Raw genomic sequence first — 26,047 nt, forward strand, 5'->3', positions numbered from 1 at the left:
TAGTAAGAGTACGATTTGTTATTGACAAGAACCTCGAGAGATCCTGGCCTGCCAATTCTGACTTCCTTGTTTTAAGTTACCCGTAGCTGGACAGTCAGTCTTGTCAGGATTTATTCTCTACTAGTCGAGTTATTCTCTACTAGTTCTGAAGTTAAACTCTCAATCCGAGACTGTAAACAGTTTAAGAGTAAGAAGAAAAAATAGAGAAAATTTGACAGTTGGCAGCTGACAACTAAATAAGTGAGTAAAACCAGCTGACATTTAATCTGTTTACGGAAATGAAAGAGCTGCAATTAATCACGAGAGAATAAATCTCAAGAAGAAGAAAAAAACAGATCCCCACAGCAAATAGATCAAATGCTACATTCCTACACTTCACAGCACCTCGTTGATCTATTTAATGACAGGTGCTTTACCCCTTCGAGTAGAGTTACCGTTTCTGAATCGTTTTGCCTCCCGCCGACACATCAAGGTTCAAGGGCCACTTCAACTTCAAAGCCCCTTCAAATTACGATTACGGTTCCCACCGGTTCAGTGCGCTTCGAAAAGCTTCCAGTGCCGTCATTCAACGCAGTCATTCATACTTTCGCTAGCGTCGGCGTCGTCGTCGTGATCGTTGTTTTGTGCTTTCTGTTTATGTTTCTCCCGTTCGTAAGTCTCTCCCGAGCTCTCTTACGCTAGCAAGCTCGCTGACGAAGGAGAATAAAGCACCTTACCAAACAGCCCTTGCAACGCCCGAAAGCTTTCAAGCGTGTGGCTTAGTACCGTTTTCTTCCGTTGTTAAGCTCGCCAAGGGAATTCGATTTCGATCTTCAAGGGTTTTGCTTTGTTCTCCCTGTTGTGTGCAGGGTTGCTTGTAAGCTTTCAAGCGCACTAGAAGCTTTCGATAGAGCTTCCATGAAACAAATTGGCCCCGTAACGGTTTTAAGCGCGTGGAAGTACGATTGTTGCTGCAGGATGAGATGATCAGCACGATGACTTCATGCCCGTGCGGCAAACAACGAATTGCCTCATTGAATAAACATTAATCAGCGTGGGGTTAGAGCCGGTGTTTGTGTGTGTTGAGATATGCTTCATTTAAAAGTATTAAAATAAATCCGTTTTATACATTTAAGCGGCAATGCATAATTAACAGCAACACATCATCGCATTTAACCCCTGTTTGTTGTGTTTCCTTACAATTTTACCACGCTCGTCACTCGCGACAAGGGTGCAATGGAAGAAATAGACGGAAAAGCATTTTTATGACAGCGACAACTCGACTGTTGGTGCGTCTACAAAATGCATTTTTATTCCCAATCGGTTGCATCCGTTGCAGTAGTCTGTATGGCCGGTAGCGCGGTCGCTTATGCCCGCTCCGCCGTGCCGGGGGTTCAGGGTGAAATTTAACACATGGTTAGTGCTAATGCTAATGTGTTAATTTGAACCTCCCGAAGCGACCGATCCGATTAGGCAATGGTTAACGGTAGTCTTTACGCTCAATTACGGTACGCATCTTGGCTGCCCCGGTACGGGAGGTTTCGTTCTTGGCACAGTTTTGATTAGGACAAAGTGTCTTTTAGAAAGCGGGCCTGCGAGGGTTCACCATATTCGTCACCCTCCGCCGTACTTCCAACGTCCGGTAATTTCACAATTGGTATTAATCCGTTTCGGGAATATAGGTTTCCTTTCCTGAAGAGTTCTCTCTGTGTGGTGTGACACAGTTGTGAAAGACTCGGCGCATAATTTAAAGGCGAAATTTGAAATGCTCGAATATTCTATTCATTTGTGATGCTCCGTATCGGAACGCCTCAGTTTTTTTTTCTTTGTAGCTAGAACGGACACACATCGACAGTTAAATTTCACACGGAATAGAAGTCCCGCGCATCTTTTCCCTCCCGAATCGAGCGCTATCACAACAGACAGACGATGATGATGACAATTATCACCCCTAGCGAATGCGGCGCAACATGCGGCAAATATTCGAAATACGGTCCGACCCCGGTACGGTTGTTCATTTGCATTCGAGTCGCGCGCACCGAAAACGCGTGTGTGTTGTCCGTATCAGGTGGTCACAGCCCAGCCCAGCCCAGCCCACCCAGTTCCGCCACCGCCACCAACTGGACCGGTATGCCAGGCAGGCTCCAGCACCTTCAGCGAAGGTATTTGGATCGGGTGAAAACACACCACCCGGGCGCACACACACACACCCTCACCAGCCCTACATCATTTCCACCTCCCCCCTCTCCCCCCTCGAGAGAGAGACAAATATTTTTAGTGACTGTTTGATTCGGAAATCGATTCCGAATACAAAAGACTTCAATGCCTCGGGTGAAATAACGTACGGGAGAAAAGCGACGAACCCTTCGCCAGGGAATGTGGGAAGCAGTTTCGGAGTTTAATGTTTTGAGCTAATCAAATTAATTCAAAAGGATGCCTTTTTTTCGAGTAATCGTGTAACATAATACCTCGAAAAGAGAAGGAATAGAACAAAAACAGTGTTTATCTTTTTTTTTATGGAGAGCAAGTCAATTCTTCGGTTCTCGTTCTCGGCCCTTCCCGATCACGGTTGATCCTTCCATTTCTTCGTACCTGATGATTACGGGATCGGGAAATGGGAAAAAAAAGGAGGAAGAAACGACTAACACACTGACAGAATTTTTAAGGGTGCGTTCCGGAGGGACTCAGGTGTACCAAACATTTCTTTTCTCTTTCGTTCCTCTTTCACCGTGCGTTGTTGTGGAGTGTTTTGCCTCGCTTTCAATTCCACACAAAACGGACGACCCAGCAAGACACAGTGTAGCGCAGCGCACTGGCAGGCAGGTGGCAAAAGCTTTTAAGGTGTGGATTTGCTGGGAGTTGCACTCGGGCGCTCTCTTTGGCCGGGCTCTGTGTTTTTAACTCAGTTTCCTACTTTCCACGATCCGGGGGCTGCTGGTCAACCGTTCGCACCAACACAGCAAACGGAGTGAACGATCGAGCCACACAGAGAGGGAGAGAGAGAGAGAGTGAGCTTGGCTAAGCTGAGCGAACGAACCCCCGAGGGAACACGATCGGCGCAAAGTGAAGAATTTCTTCGGCGGGCTACGTCGACGGTCTTCAATACGTAGCAGACAGTGGAACCAGCAAGGTGTCCGCTCCGAGTAGTCGTCCCGAAGGCGTCTGTCTGTATGCTGGCGTTCGTACGCTGAAGCGCAGAGGTGTGAGGTGAGCAGAAGGCGAAACCCGCGCGCACACACATATACGCTCGGCCACTTTGGCCTGGATATACGGGGTGTGGTGGAGCAAAAAAAAAGGTTTGTGTGTGTGTGTGTTGAGTGTGTGAAACGGTGGGCGAGGGGTTGGAAAATCGAAAAAAAAAACGTGTGTCCTAAGGAAAAAGTGTGTTTCGGCAAGAAAAAAGAAGAAGTGTTGACCCCTCAAGAGTGTGAACTAACGCGCGCGCGTGTTTTGTTAACGTTGTTCGCTGGTCCGGGCGATCGGAACGGAAAACTCCCTACGAGGGAGAGTGGAATCGGTTGTGAAACGGAAAAAAGGTTGTGTCCCCTTTTTGCTGGGTGGCTCTTTGGGGGTGCTTTGGGTGGGTGAAGAAGCGGAAAGCTAACCCTGCCAATTTTCGGGAGGAAAACGAGAAGGAAAATATTAATTTACAAGCCAGCTAGTGAAAATCGCAGCATCCACAGCCTGAAAAAGTGGTGAGGATCGGTCGGTGATCGCCCGCGCGCGCTTACACACACGCAAGAGGATTGTGTGTGTGTGTGCGTGGTTTGCACCCCATCCCCTATCTTCTGCTTCTGCCACTTCTTCTTCCTACGGGGTTCCAGTGCCCGCAAATCCCGTACAACCGCCAAAGGAACGAAGAAGAAAAACGAAGCGAAATAAAAACCAGTAGTGAATGTGGATGTGAAATCGCAAAAGGAAGAACCGGAGCGAGCAAGCGAGCAAGAGCGGGAGAGTGAGAGAAAAACCAAAACTGGGGACGTAGACAGTTTTCTAAGGTATTCATTTCACATTTCTCAGCATCACAGTTGCATAGACGGGCAGGGAAGAGCTCGGGGAGGGGGGGGGGGGATCAAAGGAAGGGAAGCGGGAAGCCACAGACATGGAACTACCACTACAAGCTAGCTAAACAAACACCAACACATGGACAGGAAAAAAAAACGGGCACGGCACAGAGCCCGTCGCAGCATCACATCGACCGACGGGCGAGCTTTCAAAGCTTTACCAATCTGTCTTGCGAAGCCTTCTTGGCTGGTGCTGTTGGTGTTGGTGAGACGCCCAGCTTAAGAAGTGCTTCAAGATATCTCCCTCCATAACACAGACATGTGTTTGTGTGTTTGTGTGTCTTGAGACGACGAGAAGAAATCCGATCTTGCGCTCCCTCCGACGCGTTGAGCGAGCGTTGGAAACCGGACTCGTTCCATCTCGCTCTCCCACACGTATCACACGTCGTTGGGGAGTCGGCAAGAAGGTAGCTCTCGGGGAAGGCTGAAGAAGCGGCTGGGTGGGTAGAAAGGAATTTACAGTTTGTGAAATGCGTGGAACTGCGGGATAAGTTGCTTGACCCATTTTTTCGGGAAAAAATATTTGATGAGTTGGCTAATCGGCAACGGCGCGCAGCAACTTGTCGCGGCACCACTTGACGCGGGACGCTGTTCCGTTGCGAAAATCTCTCTTGTGACTGGGTTAACTTTTTTTTTTTCTTCCAGAAGCATTGGCTTTGGAGCTTCTTTTCTTATGCTCTACGTGATTGGAATTGTATGCTCAGTGGAGAAATTTTATCTTGCTTGCGCTAACAAAGTCTGCACAGGTTTGCCAACCCTTTGGAGATCCGCCGAAGATCTCTCCACTAATAAAGCGTGGTGGAGAGTGGACCCTTTTTTTGTATTAATTACAACAAAAAACAACACCCCATCAATCAGCGCTCACTCACTCGCATATCATGGCGACTGCACATTTGTCACCAGCAGAAGCGAAACGGCTGAGACCCTGTTTGCTCTCACCCTCGACGATGAAGATGGGTACGACGCATAGAGCCCGCATAGGCCACCTGAAGGCAAATAAATATTACGACCGTCTGTCACACCATGTTGTCCCCACGGAAAGTCACCCCTCCCCCCCCCCTCCTCCTTGTTTTCGCAAGCCCTCAGCTTCCAGTGCTTTTCCCTTCGATTTCAAAAGCATTCGTGGGGAGACAGACAGGGCTCTCGAAAATCTGGCCGTCACCATCAAGGCGCACTTTGGAATGTGCCACCCGTTCACTACCTTTCCCCTCGTGTTTTGCCTGTCATGTCCAGTTGGAAGGAACAACCAGTCTCGCATATGATGAACGCACTGGACAGACCTGTGAGTGATCAATCGTACTTGCGTTGCGTGGATGACGGCGATGGGGTGACCATGACTCTCTACACCAGCGCGCCTTTTCGATGGCCTTTGGAACCATCGATTGCTTCACCCTGCAACCCTTCACCCTATCGGCTCGCTCCCCTTCGCGCCCTTTATAGGCTTCGTACGAGGAGTGAGATTTTGCGGACACTTGGCGCGTTCGGAACATGGTAAAGACAACAAAATAAAGCAATACTCGCCACAGGGCTACGCTAGAGTGAGAAGGGACCTCCAAGAGTGAGAGAGAGAGAGGGAGAGATGAAAGCACTGCTCCTCACGTTCCACCGCAAGCTTCATTCATCAAACCGCAGTGCCGCCGTTTGATCGTGCCAAACCAAATGCGCCTGGGATTGGAAAGTTTTCGGTGTCGATGAGCTCTTGTCGTCGTCGCCGTCCCGAACCTGTACCGCTGTAAGCTCAAGTGGTCGGAGAAAGAGTCGGCTGTGTGTGTGTGTGTGTATGCGATCGATCGCTTGCTTGATGATCGATGTCCAATGAAACCGACAGGCAAGTGACTATGGATCACACTGAAACGAACGAAAGTGAAGTGCGAACGGGTACGCGCACGGGTGTCTGGTGCGCGAAATAATACCCCCTGAAGGCTCCGAGAATCGATCGGGTGGCGATTAAGGGCAAAACCGCACACACACACACCAGATCTCACTCTCTTATTCGGGTTGAAACGGGAAATCTGGGAAGGTGGTAGCATATAACCCAACTCCGAAGTAAAAAAGCCGTTCCAACTGTTGTTTGGTTCGAATCGATTCATTTCTGGTTTTCGGGCGATGTTTTGCTGTGTGTCTGGCTGGTCGTATTGTTTGCCTTAACTAGCCAAGCCCTAGCAAATCGAAACGAGCGCGTGTAACGGAGAGTGCAAGTGTGTGGTTTGGGATGGAGATTAGTTCTTCTCCATCCCCCCTTCACCCCCATATTCATTGCGATTGATGTATTGACGGTGGTCGTAGATCGAAAAATGCAAAGCGTTGATCGAGCGAAGCAAATAATGTGGGGCCCATACCAACCCCTTACCGGCCAATATTGAAAGCAAAGGTTGTTTCCTAGCATGCCAGTGGGAGGGGAGCAAACTGGACCACGAGGCCATCCCGAAAAGAATTTTTAAGCACGATGGTGAAATTGCTTTCCCGGCCGGCAGTTTAATTATGGCCCGTGGTGAAATTCTGCACAAAGCTCACGTTGCGAAATCCGTCCGGTGCGGAGGGGGGGGCGAAATATTTAAATATTTGCGTGGCACACACTCCTAAATCCCAATTTGGAAGGAAGAGGCTAGCCAATTTTGGAAGCCCGCAACTGCAATGCCCACCTCGTTTAGTTCTTCCCGTGTGTCCATTGTTTCGCCCGCAAACAATCGATAACTGTTGATTATGGTGAGTGAAAATTGCGAACCACAAAACTAGCTTACCAATTCTGGTTCCCAGCGAATGCTTTTCCTGCTAGCCATCCGAAAACCAAATAATTGCAACCGGTGTACCACTTTCCTGCGAGCGGATTTTGTTAAAAAGCGATGTCGGTGACTTGACCGCTGCAGCAAGTGACGAACCCCTGCAAATGGTTTTATTTATTTCTGTTGCGTTTTGTCACCGTTCCCCGGAATTATGATTCATAACATTGCATTTCGGGGGAGCAAACAAGCGGGTGGGTGGGTGGTTGGGCCAATTATGTGACCAGTGAGCTGCAACTACGAAAACCACAGCGAGATCGTTTTTCCACCTGACTAAACCCACCAGATTTCTGATGAATTTTTCATCATCACGCGTGGCGCTCGTGGTGCCGGGTATTAATAATGAATCGAGTAATCTCAAGCTGTTTGCGCAGCCCGTGTGAAAACACACAGCGAAACAGAGGAGATTAATTTTCCCTTTCGATTGGGTCGGCGGGTGTCTTTTTTTCTGCTTTCGGGAACTGCTCCCCGTGTCGTGGTTCGTGGAAAGTTTCGTGGTTTGTTGTCCGGTTTGATTCAGACCTCACCACACACGACTTAATACGTGCTTTGGGTGTTGAAACCGATCCACGGTTTTAGGATATCCGCAACAACAACAAAAAAAAGGCAAATTGCAGTTTAAGGTACCGCGCCCGGATGTTGAACGCCGTAAAAACCCCCTGGGATGGGATTATTAGCATTCCATGCTGAAAGTGTACCCCGATGCGCACCTTATGGAACGGGACGGCCGACCCATTCATAAATCATCGATCGGGCCCTTTTCGTTCCCTCTGCTGGTGGTGATGGTGATGGTGTGGATTGGCTTACACGCACAAAAACCCCAAAGAGCCCATCGGAGGTGTCACGTCATAAATGCGTGCGTCAGGTATAAGATCGAGCTGACGATTCGTTGAGGGTTGACCTGCGCCGGTAGGAATGTCGTAGAAAGCAAGCAAACAGAAAGCCGATTCACTCGCTCTCGGGCCGGAAAAGATTCAGCGATAATGATTCGTAATGGCGACCGCTCGCTCTCGCTCTTTCGCACTCAGAACGGGTCTTACGGTTTTATGTCGGTCGATGGACATTATTGCCGATCCGTTACAAGCTTCTTAACGGCACGGGAATTAAAGATCTCCCGTGTGACGATAAGAAGTTAGTGTTCCAATTCGATTGGACCGTTAGAAGAAGAACTGCGACTCACATGCGTCCACCGACAAAAAGCTTTTCGCTTCCCAAGCGAGAAGAGACCCACGTACCCACGGTAACCTTCTGCGGAACGGTTTAAGGGTGCGCGTGTTTAATTGGTTGCAAAACCGATCACTACAGCAGCAGTGCCAGCAGCCGCGCTCGAGAGTGAATGTTTACGCCAAGGCCACAGCAACGAGATGGCCAGAAGGTACCAACACAATCGTCTTGCACAGCCCAGCAGCAGCAGTAGAACGAGCGTTGGCTCAGACCTCCTCATTCGGAGACCTGCGTACGTCAGCATCCGATAGAAACCGATTTCTCGAAATCGTGAATGTCTTGGCGCACCTTTATCCAGGCTTTTTTTCAGCTGCTGCTGCTGATGTCGTTGTTTCCATGTCGAAAGCGCATTCTTGCTGGCTAGCTAAGCTTGTGGGACATTTGGTTTGGTTAAGGTTGTCTCGCGTTTTTTTCTGTTGTAGCTTTAGAGCCGTGGTGTGTTCTGGTTGAATCAAGAATCAAGGTTAACGCGTTCATATATTGGAGACCCACGGACTGGACGCGTCAGCAAGTAACAGGTTTTTTGGGTGTAGACTTAATAAGCTTCCAGAATCTGGTAAACGCATCCGTGGGTCGCAACCGCTAGAATGCATTTGGAAAGGGGGAGGATAGAAACTGGCGTAGGCTAGCATAAGATATTTTCGAAACTCTTCCACTGTGTGAGTGAGATGCATGACGCATGCCAGGAAACCTGTGGTAAGATCGTCAGAATGGTTGCGCGATCGTTAAAGCAAAAGACCGAGACCGTGTCGGCTTCATCGAGCTACAAAACAGTCGTAAAACAAGAAATGGAGTGGATGGAGTGGAAAACTACAACTGGACAGATTAAAAAGAGAAGATCAGAAAAACAAACTCTTTCCAACTGTCTATTCCAGTTCCTCTGTCTGGCTGGATGGAAACGGGGCTCGGAAATAAACCATTTCTACAACGAATGCAATAATACATGCTCCACTGCAAGGGAATCGTACAACAATCTAGAGGGCTTATTGGGAGGAGGGAGGCTATAACGGGAGGACATGGGGAGACCTGAAGGAATCTGGTTTTTTAATGTTAAATAATACAACCATACCATACACGCAGTCCCGTGCGCGAGCGAGCGAGCACACACAGCTGACAGAACCGTTGCTTTTCGGTCGTCAGTCGGGCTCGGGAAAAATAGATCACGCAAGGTGGAAAACCCGACCAGAGACGGGTGGAAGGAGGGAAGGGAGAAGAGCTCCAAACGGCATCCCCACCCAGCTTCGTTATCTTTAGCTCCAGAAATGCTCGAGCTCGCACGAGTGATGGACCGGTTTGTGGTGACTCTGGAGGCCCACACCACGTCACCAAACGAATCGTTGCGGCGAAACACTAATTCGCTCGGCATACACACGCACACTCAACTCAAATTCCCAAGATGGGAATTTTCTTCCATCTTTTGGTGAAATAAAAATTAGATCACTTCTGCTAACGAGTGTTGCCTTCAAACGCTCACCTGGCACTGCGAGCGTGTCTTGCGTTAATCGCATGGCCTCGAGAGAGTCGCCGAGCGAAATAAAGCTCACCGTGTGAGGGTGGGTCACACTTCCGTGGACATTGCAGAAGGTTCTAGCTTCTAATCGCACACGGCAGCTTCCTGCATGCGGTGAAACGGACCTTACTTACCCCAGCAAGCGGCCCTCGTTATCAATAGCATTCTTCCGTAATTGCGCCACCCGAGACCCCCGGTCCACCGGTGACCGGTTCCGAAGGGAAGTAAATTATGCACACGAGAGTGTGTTTTCGCTGCGATTAGCGTACGTTGCATACGTAAGGAACGAACCAGGGAAGAACGAACGCTGCCACAAAGGATGACCCACAATCGGATCGGATATACTAATAAGGAGGACAACACACGGCGCATAATCATTACCTGCTCGAACGATGATGGGATGCCTCTGGGATGTAGGGCGAGTGATACGTTTGCCACCTCTGCCTGCCTGGCTGGTGGCAGGAGTAATATTTCATGCACACCAGCTTCTCACACACTCGGCCCAGGACAGTTTGGCTGTGTGTTGGACGTTTGAATTCCTTTGCGGGGTGTCTCCATCGGGCTAACTAGCTCGTTTGTTTGCCTGTGCAATCACATTCACCTTTGCTGCCAGTGCTGCGCAACCGGTTTGACAGTAAGAATGTGTGTAAATTTGAAAGCGATTTTTGATGCCGATATTATTGATGATCTTGGGAATAATCATACGGTTGCAACAATCAGAGAATTAACCCTGATTTGTTATGTTTTTGATTCTAACTCAATTAGTTAATTTTTTGAGTAAAATACAAAATGGCGAACCAAAGACGTTATTGAGGCAATTTTTTTAAATTTTTGGAATGGTTATACCAAGTATAAATATCCAATTAAGCATTTTTGTCACTTATTTTAGTAATTTAAGGGACTCTTTCTGTTATTTTTTTACTTGACTTGAGGACCTGCCGACTGTGTAATATCTTACTTGACCTTATTATACTACGTAGTCAGATTGTTGGGAATTCGGATCGGTTCGGATGGGATGGAACCGTAGTTGTGCTATAAAAGGTGCAAGTACAGTACAATCATACCAATAGTATTAGTCTTCTTTTTCTTCGGCATTGTTTCTATCTTTCCTAAGATACTTCCACTTCAGAGTGATACCTATCAAGTGATTTCCTATTCAAACTTCGCACGTGCTGCTGTCCGGTGGCTGATGCATCCCCCCCCCGCCCCCCCCCCATGCATAAGTGTTATCAATTGACAAATTGAGCCCAAGTGCCCGATACTCGCTCAGTATAACCAAGTTTCAAGGCTTCATACCCCTCCCAAATGGCAGAGCCTTACCTCGATCGCCTTCAATCAAGATCACTGCCCGCTTGCTAATAATAATACCAACAGCACCGCGACGATCTGTCCGTCCGTTGCACTGCAGCTGGCCGGCATGTAAACAAATCGCTGGCCTCCATTGGCCTCCAAAGAGTCGAAGGGGGAAAAAAACTCAGCGTTTCTTTCCCGCGGAAGGAAAGTGTGCCTGACCGCGTCCATGCAATGGGATCAGCCGCCGACAGCTTGGTGTTTCAGTCCGGAAAAACATCTACGTGCGTGTGGGTGGAGGTGTGTGTGTGTGTGGTCAGTGAAAAGCAGTCGAGATAGTAGACGGTGTTAGCTGTTAGTGATCCAATTTGCTTTATGATTGCATTACATCGATCGGGGCCCGCAATTCGATTGCGCTCGGGATTGAGTCCAACCTGCTGCTGCGGGGTGGTGGTGGTGGTGGTGGGTGTGATGCACATACACACACACACGTGCCTATCCACGTCAGATGCAAAAATGGAATGGAGGCCAAAAAGAAAGCTTCGGAAGGAAGCGAAGCACCAAACACACTTCTGGGGGGGGAGGGTCTTTTCTGTTGTTCGTTTGCTACTGACCAACATAATCCCGCGCATCCGTACGAAGTGAACTGAAACGGCCTCAAACACTCGAATGATGCGCTATCCGTGCGCACTGTTTTGCCACATCAAAACTGCACAATTTAACACAAACCTGTTGCCTGGCGGGTTGTCTGCACCCACCCTGACGATGACGATCAAACGATTCAACTCAACACGGGCGATGATCACACAAAAAAAACTTCCCCAAAAATTAGCACTAAAGCGTTGGTCACTCATGAGAAAATTATAGACCCACGCGGGGAAGCAGTTGGCGCAATAAATCTTTGCCACTAGCGCTTCAGTCGGGTTGGTTTCCCGGGCGCTAAAGGTTAGGTAAGCGATGCGAGGTTTTATTGTGATCTATGAGTCCCTCGATGGGGTTTGTTTTTTTTTTCTTTTCTTTTCGAGATAAACCGACTTTAAGGCTTCTCACCACTGACCAACAAGCGGGGCTTTGATTTGCAGTAAACGAACAATGGTCGATTCGTGGTTGGCTTTTTGTTTTGAGGCCAAATAATTAACCTAGAAATTAACACTCTCCCGCAACTTGATTTCATGGTTTGCACGAAAATCAAAGTGGCCTTTAGCCTCCCCACAGGCGGTGAGTAATATTCGATGAGGTAAAATATTGTCACGATTGGCACCCTGTGGACGTTCGATGGAGAAAGTTCCGGAATGTACTCTCTCGCAATAATGGACTCCCCAAGCCCGCGCTAGCCAAATTCTGCAACAATCGTTCAGAAATATTTGACCCAGAAAAACGCACAGCCCGTCGTCCGTGGGACGAAAGCTTTGGGTTGGCGCGTGTCTCTTAACCCGTTAAACAACGGCCACCGTCCATCAGGAAAGCGGCGCGACACAATTATTATCAATAGTTTGGCGTTCTGGCGTGTACGCTCCACTTACAAGTTGGCTTGCAAAAACACAAAGCCGAAAAAACAATTTCTGACCACTGAGCGAACGAGACGTAACAGCGGAGTGTACTGTCCCCAAGGAGAGGAGTACGTCATCGTACGGTTCACTAACCTCAAACAGTGACACTGTTCGTGCGAGTAAACGGTTTACCACGCCGTGCCTCTCTTCACACACCATCCTAGCCTCGCCTCGTGCTCGTGTGTTTAATTTGGCAATCAAATAAACCTGCGAGCGATGGATGATGGTCAATCAAGTGGAATGTGTTTTTGGGAATGGGACCTGGAGGCCTAGAGGAACTCGTACGACTTCTTATTCACCTTCCAATAATGTAAAGCACAAACATAGAAACCCTTATTCTTGTTTGATGGTTCGATGGCCTACCCGGAGGCCCCCGGAGAGCCCCGTTAGCTTTTCGCGACTCGCATGGAATAAATTATTGTCGCACTTTCGTGCAGGGTTTTGCCACGCCGCCACCGTTTCACTCCGCCATAAAAGTCCCACCAGAATTCGTCTTAACCACCCGCATCGGTTCTCTCTCTCTCGTTCTCGTTCTCCTTTCTACAGTCAGAAACTACAAACATGTACAGGTTCCCTAAATGTTGGACCCTGCTGCTGATAGTCGTAGCTACCGTAACGGGAATATCCGCTGAGGTAAGGCATGCTCGCGCCCGGGACACACTATAGAGTTTCCCCGAAGGTGCGATAAAGCTAGCGACGGGCCTGTTTTCTTATAACCGCATTTGCATTTTTCCATGTACACGTCTACCCATCCTCCCTTGGACAACGCCCGATTTGTTCATCAACACAGGATGTACTTACCTGCCCAAATGGTAAGTAGCACGCGGTGCACCAGCAGTCTTCGCGCGCGCGTTCTGTTCTAAACCGGCTAACCTTAACTTCCTTGTCCGCATTTCCGTTCCATTTTCTGCAGGTTGGAAACTGCGGGGGTTACACTGCTACAAGTACTTCAATGTGAAACATTCGTGGGAAAAGTCGGCCACGCTATGTAAAAGGTAGGTCCACCGCGTCTGAAGCGTATCTTCGAAAACGATCCCACTGTTGCCATCAAACCTCCACAGGTACGGTTCCGAGCTGGTGACGGTGGATTCGTACGATGAGAACAACGCCACGTACAGCATTGCGACCAGCAGCGAGTATCGGACGCGAAACAATGTCAAGTACTGGCTCGGGTTCGCGTCGCTGGACGATCTGCGAACGAACACGCTCGAGTCCACCTCGGGCGATCTGTTCTCGCAGTATTCCGGCTTTTGGGCAATCAACGAACCGAACCCGATGGCGGGCGAGTGTGTGTCCGCGAATCTGGGCCCGACCGAGCAGAGCTGGGAACTGCGTTCCTGCGAAACGCTGCTCCCGTTCATGTGTAAGGCGCGAGCCTGTCCACAGCAATCGTTCCACTGTTCGAACGGTGCGTGCATCAATCAGGCGTACAAGTGCGATGGAAACGATGACTGCGGGGATGGCAGCGATGAGCTGGACTGTAGTGCGAACTGTAACATCTACATGGCATCGGGCGGTGATGTGATTGAATCGCCCAACTTCCCACAAAAGTACACCTCGCTCAGGTCTTGCAAGTGGACACTGGAAGGTCCGCAGGGTAGCAACATCATACTGCAGTTCCAGGAGTTCGATACGGAGAAAAACTTTGACACGGTGCAGATACTGGTCGGCAGTCGGACGGAAGATACGGCCGTGTCGCTTGCCACCCTTTCCGGGAAGAGTGATGTCCCGAACCGGACGTTCATCACGGCGTCCAACTTCATGATCATCAAGTTCACGTCCGACGGCAGTGTGGAGAAGAAGGGCTTCCGGGCTACGTGGAAGACGGAACCGCAGACGTGCGGTGGTGTGTTGCAGGCTAGCAAGCAGGAACAGTACCTCAAGAGTCCCGGATTCCCGCAGGCTTATCCGGGAGGAATCGAATGTCTGTACGTGATAAGCGCACGGAAGGGCTACACGGTGTCGCTCGATGTGCAGGAGCTAGATCTTAACGCGGACAGTGACTTCCTGCTGATCCGTGATGGGGAGAGCGCACACGATAAGCCGATCGCGAAGTTAACCGGCACGATCGAATCGAAACCGAGCCGTGTGATCATTTCCACCGGCAACAAGCTGTATCTGTACTTTAGCACCTCGCTTGCGCAGCCGGCTAAAGGATTCAGCATACGCTACGTGGAGGGTTGTACTGCGGTGGTTAATGCTGCGAACGGAACGGTAACTTCGCCCGCTTACAATCTTTCGCCCTATCCGAACAATCAGGAGTGTTACTTCGTGATCAAGAACCCGTCCGGCAAGCCACTGTCGATGCGTTTCGTCGACTTTGATGTGCATCGGTCGGATTTGGTGCAGGTGTTCGATGGACCTTCTACGTCCGGTGTGCGGCTGCACGCTGGCAACGGGTTCACGGATAGTAACGCGCCGAAGATCACGCTGACGGCTTCCTCCGGCAAGATGCTGCTGAAGTTCATCACCGATGCACTATACAATGGAAAGGGGTAAGCCTAGAGACTGTCTTTCATCGGTCTAATCTACAGCTATCTAATCTCCTCCCTCCTTGGTTACTTCCTTTAGTTGGTCCGCGGAGTTTTCTGCTGACTGTCCCGAGCTCAAACCGGGCATTGGCGCGATCGCTAGCAGTCGCGATACTGCGTTCGGTACAGTGATCAACTTTACCTGCCCTGTTGGACAAGAGTTCGCGACGGGTAAGAACCGCATTACGACCGTGTGTCAGAACGGTGGCAACTGGAGCATCAGCTACATTCCCGACTGTCAAGGTAAGTGTGCCGAGAGCTTCATGAAGGGATTGTACCGAGTGGTGGGGTTAACCCGAACTTCTTCTCCTCCTAAAATCACGCAGAGGTTTACTGTGGACCAGTGCCACAAATCGACAACGGCTTCTCGTTCAAAACGTCCAACGTGACGTACCGAGGCATTGCCACCTACCAGTGCTATGCCGGGTTTGCTTTCGGGTCCGGTCTTGCCACGGAAACGATTTCCTGTCTGGCTGACGGTACCTGGGAACGGCAGCCGGCTTGTATGGCATCGCAGTGCCCACCGCTGCCGGAGGTAGCCCACGCAAACGTGACGGTACTGAACGGCGGAGGCCGCAGCTACGGTACGATCATCAGCTACGAATGCATCCCCGGATACGTGCGCACCGGCCGTCCCATCTTGATCTGCATGTCCAACGGACAGTGGAGCAGTCCCGTGCCGAGCTGTTCCCGCAAACAGTGCTACAAGTATGTGCCAATGCACCTTGCTGCTCGAGCAAAGCGGTGATCTAATCGCGCTATTGGTGTCTCCTTTTCTCGCTATTCCATTCTTCTGCAGAATACCGGAAATTCAGAACGGGTACGTGGTGGACAAGACGCGCGAGTACTACTACGGCGATGAGGCACGCGTCCAGTGCTACAAGGGCTACCGTTTGATTGGCTCGCACACTGTCAAGTGCAGTGAGCAGCAAGACTTCTCTAATGTTCCGGTCTGTGAAGGTAAGCCCGCTAGCAGCCAGTGGGATGGTTGAAGAAAGGGTCACTAATACGGCGTTTCCTTCGCCCATCTCATGCAGATATTGATGAATGTCAAACGTCACAGTGTGATGCGTCATCGACCGAGTGTATGAATGCGGCCGGCTCGTTCCATTGCAAGTGTAAGACGGGTTACACCTCGTCCATGGAATGCCGACCGGTGGTCGATCTGGGCCTCTCGAACGGTGGCATATCGGATGACAGCGTAACGGTGTCATCCACCGCAAGTGGCTACGAAAAAGGCGTAAGTACCCGATCACCATTTCTCTCGCTCCCCTTCGCTCGCCTGTGTGAAGTGTGTGTTGACCTGGCCGTTTTAAGTGCGCACCCTCGCCCACTGTTGGCATTGATCTTTGGGCGTCTTAGAAGCGTTCCTTTCACTTTACCTGCACACCGGTTTGCCGGCTCGGTCTAGTTTTACGAGCTGTCTGTGCGTAGGCAGCAACCCCAGGAAAACCGGAATTCTTGTTCTCCCTTAGTCAATTCTCTCCTCTCGCCCGCTGCTTCTTCTGCAGATGATTCGCCTCAACTCGGTGGGCTGGTGCGGCAATGGTAAGGAGCGTGGATCGAACTGGGTGATTATCGACCTGAAAGCACCGACCATTGTCCGCGGCTTCCGCACGATGTCCGTGCAGCGGATGGACGGTGCGTTGGCATTCACCTCGGCGATACGGCTCGAATACTCGGACGACATATCGGATGTGTTCAAGGACTACGCCAATCCGGACGGTACGGCGGTCGAGTTCCGCATACTGGAACCGACCCTCTCGATACTGAACCTGCCGATGCCGATCGAAGCGCGGTACATCAAGTTCAAGATACAAGACTTTGTCGTTGCACCGTGCATTAAGCTGGAGCTGATGGGTTGCACCCGGTTGGACTGCTTGGACGTGAACGAGTGCGCCAAGGACAATGGTGGCTGTAACCAGAAGTGCGTCAACTCGCCCGGCTCGTACAAGTGTGCCTGTAACTTTGGCTACGAACTGTTCCGTCAGAATGGAACCGAAGGGTAGGTGTACGATAGTGATTAAACCCGCTTCCAGAAAAAGGAAAGGTCGCTTATTGCGAATGACTCTCCTTTCCGCAGATTCTTCATCGAACGACACGAAACGGGCGAACTGGATGGGGACGTGTACCAGCGCAACAAGACCTGCGTGCGCAAGATGTGTCCTGCGCTGTCCGATCCGGAAAATGGCAAGCTGTTGAGCAGCGAGCTTCAGCATCACTTCGGCGATGTGGTCCGATTCCACTGCAACTTTGGATACGTGCTGTCGGGCAGCTCGTCGTTGGCGTGCATGTCCAACGGTAACTGGAACGCCTCCATGCCAAAGTGTTTGAGTAAGTGCCGCGTTACTGCTTCAACGGACTGTGGAATGGACTAACAGCTTCTCTTCTCCTTCATCAGGTGCCAAGTGTGTATCGCTGCCGGACGACGAGAAGGAAGGATTGTTCGTGAAGCGAGGCGATCAGAACGATATTCTGGTTCCGTTCAACGAGAATGTTACCCTGGAGTGTACCACATCCGGCAAGCAGATTGGCAAGACGGCCATCTCCACCTTCCGACAGTGTGTGTTTGATCCGCAGCCAGGCTATCCGGACTATTGGCTGTCCGGTGTGCTGCCAACCTGTTCCCGGGCGGACTGTGGCGTCCCGATGCCGACGGCCGGTGCCGAGTATGGGCAGTATGCCGACACCAAGTACATGAGCTCGTTCTTCTTCGGATGTCAGAACACCTTCAAGCTGGCCGGTCAGACGACCATGAACGATAACGTGGTCCGCTGTCAGGCGAACGGCGTTTGGGACTTTGGTGATCTTCGCTGCGAGGGACCGGTTTGTGTCGATCCCGGTCGTCCGAACGATGGATTCCAGGTGGCAAACAGCTATGAACAGAGTTCGGAAGTGTTGTTTGGATGTTCGCGTGCTGGCTACATTCTGATCAATCCACGGCCGATCACGTGCGTGAAGCAACCGGAGTGCAAGACAATCAAGCCGATCGGTATCTCCTCGGGACTCATCCCGGACAGTGCGATCAATGCGACATCCGAGCGACCGAACTACGAGGCGAAGAATGTGCGCCTGAACTCCGTTACCGGTTGGTGCGGCAAGCATGAAACGTTCACGTACGTGAGTGTGGACCTGGGCAAGGTTTACCGTGTGAAGGCTCTACTGGTGAAGGGAGTCGTAACGAACGATATCGTCGGCCGGCCGACCGAGATCCGCTTCTTCTACAAACAGTCCGAGAAGGAGGACTACGTCGTGTACTTCCCGAACTTTAACCTGACGAAGCGCGATCCGGGTAACTACGGTGAGTTGGCGATGATCACGCTGCCCAAGTACGTGCAGGCACGCTTCGTCATTCTCGGCATCGTGAGCTACATGGACAACCCGTGCCTGAAGTTTGAGCTGATGGGCTGTGAAGAACCCGCGGCTGATCCACTGCTCGGCTACGACTACGGATACTCGCCGTGCGTTGACAATGAACCACCAATCTTCCAGAACTGCCCACAGCAACCGATTCTCGTCAAGCGTGGTCCGAATGGCGAGGTTTTACCGCTCAACTTCACGGAACCGACGGCTCTCGATAACTCGGGCTCGATCGCACGGCTGGAGGTGAAACCGCCGCACTTCAAAACGACTGCCTACGTGCTGGAGAACACCGTGGTGAAGTACATCGCGTACGATTACGACGGCAACGTGGCGATCTGTGAGATCAACATCACGGTGCCGGACATTACGCCACCCCTGCTCGACTGTCCGCAGAGCTTCGTGATCGAGCTCGGAGAGAAGCAGGCAAACTACTACGTCAACTTCAACGACACGATCAAACGCGTCAAGACATCGGACAGTTCCGGCGATGTGCGGATCGAGTACGTGCCCGAATCGGCATCGATTCCGCTGGGTGGATTCCGCAACGTGACCGTTGTGGCGTCGGACAAGTACAACAACAAGGCCACCTGTAACTTCCAGGTGTCGGTACAGCCGACGCAGTGTGTCGATTGGGATCTGCAAGCACCGGGCAACGGTGACATCAAGTGTACTACGCAAGAGTCCGGTGGTGTCGAGTGTGAAGCTACCTGCAATCCTGGCTTCCGATTCACGGACGCCGACAAGAAGAAGGTGTTCATGTGCAAGAAGGGACGCTTCTGGAAGCCATCGTCCGTCGTGCCGGACTGTGTGTCGGAGAACACCCAGCGTGCGGATTATCAGGTGGTGGCCACCACAACGTACCGCGCGAATGGAGTCGTTTCGGAGCAGTGTCTCCCCCAGTACCAGGAACAGACGGCGAAACACTTTGCCAGCCTGAGCAGTGTGCTCAGCCAGCGCTGTTCGGCCGTTTACGTCAACATGAACGTTACCATCCTGAAGTCGGTGCCGCGCCTGCTCGAGGAGAACGTGGTGCAGATGGACTTCATTCTGCTGATCGACCCGGCCGTGAAGCAACCGCAGCTGTACGATCTTTGCGGATCCACGTTAAACCTGATCTTCGATCTGAGCGTACCGTACGCAAGCGCCGCCATCGAACCACTGTCGAACGTGAAATCGATCGGCAACGAGTGTCCTCCGCTGCGTGCACTGAAGAGCGCCATCTCGCGAGGATTCACGTGCGGCGTTGGCGAGGTGTTGAACATGGACACGAACGATGTGCCGCGCTGTCTGCACTGTCCGGCGGGCACGTATGCCGGCGAGAATCAGAAGACTTGCTCGCCCTGCTCGAAGGGCTTCTATCAGCACCGGGAACGGCAGGGTTCGTGTCTGAAGTGTCCGGTTGGAACGTACACCAAGGAGGACGGATCGAAGGCGGTACAGGACTGTGTGCCGATCTGTGGCTACGGAACGTACTCACCGACCGGATTGGTACCGTGTTTGGAGTGTCCACGCAACTCGTTCTCGGCGACACCTCCGCTGGGTGGCTTCCGCGATTGTCAGGCTTGCCCGAGCGGTACGTTCACCTATCAACCGGCGGCTCAGAGTGAGACCGACTGTCGGCGCAAGTGTGCGGCCGGCACGTACTCGCACACTGGACTGGCACCGTGCTCACCCTGCCCGAAGAATTACTACCAAAAGTCGGAGGGCGCCACTAGCTGCAGCGAGTGCCCTTCGGGACGTCGCACGGACACGGTTGGATCGGTAACGGCCGACGATTGTAAGCCGATCACGTGCAACGAAAACTCCTGCCAGCACGGTGGACTTTGCGTGCCGCTCGGACACGATATCCACTGCTTCTGCCCGGCTGGATTCTCGGGCACGCGGTGTGAGATCGACATCGATGAGTGTGCCTCGCAGCCGTGTTACAACGGGGGTACGTGTAAGGACCTTCCGCAAGGATACGAGTGTCGCTGTGCGCGTGGCTACTCGGGCATTAACTGTCAGGAGGCGAAGAGCGATTGCGATGCGGATCCGTGTCCTGCGCGTGCGATGTGCAAGGATGAACCGGGATTCGGCAACTACACCTGCATGTGCCGCAGTGGATACACCGGCGAGAACTGCGACATTACGATCGATCCGTGTACGGCTGGCGAAAACCCGTGCGGCAATGGTGCGACCTGCATTGCCCTGCAGCAGGGCCGATTCCGGTGCGAGTGTACACCGGGCTGGGAGGGACAGCTGTGCAGCATCAACACGGACGACTGTGCGGAGAAGCCGTGCCTGTTGGGTGCGAACTGTACGGACATGGTGAACGATTTCAGCTGCGCCTGTCCACCAGGATTCACCGGCAAGCGGTGTCAGGAGAAGATCAATCTGTGCCTGTCGGAGCCGTGCAACCATGGTATGTGTGTCGATCGGTACTTCTACCACGAGTGTGTCTGTAATCCGGGCTGGGAGGGTGCCGGTTGCGACATCAATGTGGACGAGTGTGAGAGCAGCCCGTGCGAGAACGGAGGCGTCTGTACGGACATGATCAACGACTATCAGTGTAGCTGTGCGGACGGGTACACGGGCAAGAACTGTCAGCATACGGTGGACGACTGCGAGAGTGCGCCGTGCCAGAACGGTGGTACGTGTGTCGATCGGTTGGATGGCTTCTCGTGCCAATGCCGGCCCGGATTCGTTGGAGTGCAGTGCGAGACGGATCGTAACGAGTGTTTGAGCGATCCGTGCAATCCGATCGGTACGGAGAAATGTATGGACCGGGAGAACGCGTTCGAGTGCGTCTGTCGGCAGGGCTTCGACGGTAAGCTGTGCGACAACGACATTGACGATTGTGAGTATGCGCCGTGCCAGAACGGAGGCACCTGCCTGGATCGTGTCGGCGGATTCGAATGTCAGTGTCCGGCTGGATGGACGGGTGAGCGTTGCAATGTGCAGGTGACGGCTTGTGATGTGGAGCGACCGTGCAAGAATGATGCAGAGTGTATCGACCTGTTCGAGGACTTCTTCTGCGTGTGTCCCAGCGGCACGGACGGCAAGAAGTGTGAGACGGCGCCGGATCGTTGTATCGGGCAGCCGTGCATGCATGAGGGCCAGTGCAAGGACTACGGTTCCGGATTGAACTGCTCCTGCTCGATGGACTTCACCGGCGTCGGATGTCAGTACGAGTTTGATGCCTGTGAGGCGGGAACCTGCCAAAATGGAGCTACCTGTGTGGATCGGGGAAGCGGCTATCAATGCATCTGTCCTCCGGGATACACCGGAAAGAACTGCGAGCACGATCAGGTGGACTGCAAGGACAACTCGTGCCCACCGGGAGCGGTTTGCATCGATCTGAACAACGACTTCTACTGCCAGTGTCCGTTCAACCTGACCGGAGACGATTGTCGGAAATGTAAGCTTGCGACGCATGGTCTGCAGAGGTCGGAATGGAGGGAGTTGACGCGATTTTGTTTTCTCTTCCACAGCGGTCCAGATTGATTACGATCTTTACTTCAGCGATCCGTACCACTCGTCCGCTTCGCAGGTTGTTCCATTCTACACGACCGCATCGGACAGTCTCACGCTGGCGATGTGGGTGCAGTTCGCCCAGAAGGACGATACCGGCATCTTCATCACGCTCTACTCTGCCAAGTAAGTGCCCGTAAAATTGCCACCCGGGGGGGCGACATTCTTAACGATCTTCTTCATCTCCCGCAGCGCACCGAACGTGATCACCAAGCGCAGGACGATGCTGCAGGCCCACTCGAGCGGTGTGCAGGTATCATTCTTCGAGGACCTTCAGGATGTGTTCCTACCGTTCAAGGAGTACAGCACGATCAACGACGGCCAGTGGCATCATATTGCCGTGGTTTGGAACGGCAAAACGGGACAGCTGATGCTCATCACGGAGGGCTTCATTGCCAGCAAGGCTGAGTACGGCGTAAATCGGGTCCTTCCCAAATAGTAAGTTTTCCCAACGTGATCCGCAAGAAGATGTCAGCTCCTTAACAGGCTCAATCCTGCTTCTCCCCTCTGTTCAGCTGCTGGCCCGTACTTGGAGCTCCACTGATGGACGGTAAGGGCAAGGAAGCGTACAGCGATCTGGGATTCCAGGGTAAGCTGACCAAGGTGCAAATCTGGAGCCGAGCGCTGGATGTGACGAACGAGATCCAGAAGCAGGTGCGCGACTGTCGCAGCGAGCCGGTACTGTACAAGAACCTGATCCTCAACTGGGCCGGTTACGAGCAGACGCTCGGCGGTGTTCAGCGATCAGTACCGTCGACCTGTGGCCAGAAGAAATGTAAGCCGGGCTACGCCGGCGCAAACTGCCAACAGCTGCAGGTCGATCGTGAACCACCGCAAGTCGAGTACTGCCCGTCGGATCTGTGGGTGGTGGCCAAGAATGGATCAACCGCCGTCAGCTGGGAAGAGCCTCGCTTTACCGACAACATCGGCATCTCAAAGATTGTCGAACGCAACGGACACCGGTCGGGTGAAACGCTGCTGTGGGGAATTTACGACGTCATGTATCTGGCGTACGATGCCGCCGGAAATACTGCTTCGTGCGCGTTTAAGGTTACGATCGTGGCTGAGTTCTGTCCGGCGCTGGCCGATCCGCTCGGTGGTTCGCAAAGCTGCAAGGATTGGGGCGCCGGTGGTCAGTTTAAGGTGTGCGAGATTGCTTGCAATCCGGGCATGAAGTTCTCCCAGATTGTGCCCCGCTTCTATACCTGCGGCTCGGAAGGATTCTGGCGCCCGACGGCACATCCGAACGTGCCGCTCGTGTATCCGTCCTGCTCGCCGACCAAACCCGCCCAGCGGCTTATTCGCATCCAGATGCAGTTCCCGTCGGATGTGCTGTGTAACGAGGCGGGACAGGGTGTGTTGCGGCAGCGCATTAAGAACGCGATCAACGCGCTGAACCGAGACTGGAACCTGTGCTCGTACTCGATGGAAGGCTCGCGCGAATGTCGCAACGTGGAGATCGACGTGAGGTGCGACCGCAACCGACATCCGAACATTGTCAAGCGTCAGACGGTGCTGCAGATCTCACCGAACCCGGAGAGCGCGTACGCGATCAATGCAACGATTCCGATCAAGAGGTATGTACGGAAACGACCTTTTAGTTATCCGAATTCGTGCTAACGAACACTTTCCCCCGTTTTTAACCTCTACAGTGAAATCGTGAGCAACTCCAATGGCCAGCGCTTGAATACGTTGAACCTGCTCGAGAAGCTTATCCTGGAGGACAACCAGTTCGCGGTGCAGGACATCCTGCCAAACACGTTCGGCGATGCGTCCTCGCTTAATCTCGTCACGGAGTACGCCTGTCCGCAGGGTCAGGTCGTGTCCGAGCCGGACTGTGTGCCGTGTGCCGTCGGAACGTTCTACAACACAACCAGCAAGACCTGTCTGCCGTGTCCGGAAGGATCGTACCAGCCCGAGATTGGTCAGATACAGTGCAAGAGCTGTCCGAAGATTGCGGGACGTCCGGGCGTAACGGCCCTGAATGGCGCCAGATCAGCCGTCGAATGTAAAGGTGAGCTTGGAGCACATCTTGAAGGGTCTGTGATGTGGATTTCTAACGACAATTGTCGTGTTCTTGTCTATTCCCCCCTATAGAACGATGTGCTGCCGGTAAGTATCTGGACACTGTTACCGGACTTTGCCAACCGTGCGGCTTCGGTTACTATCAGCCGAACGAAGGTTCGTTCTCGTGCGAGATTTGCGGCCTTGGACGGACGACCCGCACACCGGAAGCGACCAGCAAGAGCGAGTGTCGCGATGAGTGTAGCTCCGGCATGCAGCTCGGTCTGGAGGGTAAGTGTGAACCATGTCCGCGGGGTACTTACCGCAAGCAGGGAGTGCACGCTTCCTGTCTCGCCTGTCCCAACGGACGCACGACGGCCAAACTTGGATCTTCCAACGTGGAGGAATGCTCGCTGCCGATCTGCTCGCCCGGAACGTATCTGAACGGCACGCTGAACGTGTGCGTCGAATGTCGCAAGGGTTTCTACCAGTCGGAGTACCAGCAGACGTCTTGTATCCCGTGTCCACCGAACCACACCACTCGAAGCACCGCTGCGGTAAGTGATCTGATGCTAGTGAGGGAGAGAGAGAGAGCGAAAGAGAGAGAGAGAAAGAGCTTTATGCATTGGTCTGTTTTCCAGAACAACAAAAACGAATGTATTAACCCGTGCGAGGATGTGTCGGATGGATCGCCAAGGTGTGACCCGAACGCGTTCTGCATACTGATCCCGGAAACGTCCGACTTCAAGTGTGAATGTAAACCAGGCTTCAACGGTACCGGAATGGAATGTTCGGGTACGCATTGCTTTCCGCGATAGATATATCCGGAGGGGACAAGCGTCAGAATATTAACGGTCCTTTACTTACAGACATGTGCAATGGTTTCTGTGAAAACTCTGGTCATTGTGTGAAGGACGCCAAGGGTCTACCGTCGTGCCGCTGCAAGGGATCGTTTACGGGCACCAAGTGTACGGAGCGGTCCGAGTTTGCTTACATTGCCGGTGGCGTTGCAGCTACCGTCATCTTCATAATACTCATCGTACTACTGATCTGGATGATTTGTGCGCGGTAAGTACTGCCTCCCGCGGGTTTTCCCTGGCGAGTGGGAAATAATTGTTTTGCCCTTCTTCCAACCCAAACAGAGCCAATCGCAAACGAGATCCGAAGAAGATCATCTCACCAGCTGCGGACCAGACCGGTTCGCAGGTTAACTTCTACTACGGAGCGCACACGCCATATGCCGAAAGTATTGCTCCATCGCATCACAGCACGTACGCGCACTACTACGACGACGAGGAGGACGGTTGGGAGATGCCCAACTTCTACAATGAAACGTATCTTAAAGATGGTAAGCACCGGATCAGATGTCCCCGGGGTCCTTTCTTCAATGTCTAACCGCTTGTTCACCTCTCATTTTCGCCCGCCAGATCAATTCATCGGTGTTCAAGGTGCCAACGGAAAGCTTAATTCGTTGGCTCGATCCAATGCATCGTTGTACGGTACGAAGGACGATCTGTACGATCGGCTAAAACGTCACGCTTATACCGGTAAAAAAGGTAAGGAACAAAAAGCACCCATATTTGGAAGAGCTGCATCTAACATACGATCTACTTTGCTTTCCATTTTCCAGACAAAAGTGACACGGACAGTGAGGAGCATTAAGTAGGCATCGTTGTTTAATTTAAGTTAACTAGCTCATATTAAAATCCCTTCGAAATACTCTTGTATAGAACAAAAACACACACCCACACGTATTACACGTATTAAGTAGAACAAGACGCATGTGAATGAATCGACAAGAAGGAGAAGAAGAAGAAGAAGAAGAAGAAGATAGAAGCAAAAGAGAGATAGGGAGCGAAAAAAACAGAGAACCACAATCAATGCGGGAACACAACCTTTTCATTTGAAATAAATTGTATGTTTTAAATTACGACTTTTAATCCATGTGTGTGAGTGCGTGTTGAAGTTTCTCCAATCCATCCGAAATCGTGTTTTGCCAGCCAATCTACATAATTAGCACGCGGCCCCGTTCGGTACAATGAACCGCATGGGAGAAAGTGGACCGTGTGACCTCGGCGCTTGAAGAAATGGTGAAGAACAGGTCCATAGAAAGATGGAAGAAAGCACACACCACGTTTTTCTAAGGGTTAAGCTCGAAAGCTCAGAAGCTTTTAGTGTAGCTCAATTCGACTGCACTTTGAGCTAAGCTTTTGCCTGCTGATCGCACATTGGGATTGCTCTC

General features: G+C 51.9%; 1 protein-coding gene across 1 annotated transcript; it reads left to right on the top strand.

The window, feature by feature from the left end:
- Positions 1-3,032: 3,032 nt before the first annotated feature.
- Positions 3,033-25,745, top strand: LOC118505030. The gene is made up of 22 exons (XM_036040246.1): positions 3,033-3,275; positions 12,944-13,030; positions 13,188-13,209; positions 13,311-13,392; positions 13,459-14,892; positions 14,969-15,171; positions 15,255-15,636; positions 15,728-15,888; positions 15,966-16,168; positions 16,440-16,933; positions 17,012-17,262; positions 17,330-21,688; positions 21,762-21,927; positions 21,994-22,239; positions 22,317-23,378; positions 23,454-23,815; positions 23,899-24,362; positions 24,447-24,600; positions 24,675-24,873; positions 24,948-25,153; positions 25,233-25,361; positions 25,436-25,745. Exons 2-22 carry the CDS (start codon positions 12,959-12,961, stop codon positions 25,465-25,467), a joined length of 10,683 nt encoding a protein of 3,560 aa, XP_035896139.1. The 5' UTR covers positions 3,033-3,275; positions 12,944-12,958; the 3' UTR covers positions 25,468-25,745.
- The last annotated feature ends 302 nt before the right edge of the window (positions 25,746-26,047 follow it).

Source organism: Anopheles stephensi, chromosome 2 (assembly GCF_013141755.1).
Source record: "Anopheles stephensi strain Indian chromosome 2, UCI_ANSTEP_V1.0, whole genome shotgun sequence".
Taxonomy (NCBI): domain Eukaryota; kingdom Metazoa; phylum Arthropoda; class Insecta; order Diptera; family Culicidae; genus Anopheles; species Anopheles stephensi.

Coding starts and splice junctions, on each gene's coding strand:
- LOC118505030 (XM_036040246.1), top strand. CDS start 12,959: ATGTACAGGTTCCCTAAATGTTGGACCCTGCTGCTGATAGTCGTAGCT. Junction 16,169..16,439: donor CAAGTGGCTACGAAAAAGGC/GTAAGTACCCGA, acceptor CTTCTTCTGCAG/ATGATTCGCCTCAACTCGGT. Junction 22,240..22,316: donor AATCGGGTCCTTCCCAAATA/GTAAGTTTTCCC, acceptor CCCTCTGTTCAG/CTGCTGGCCCGTACTTGGAG.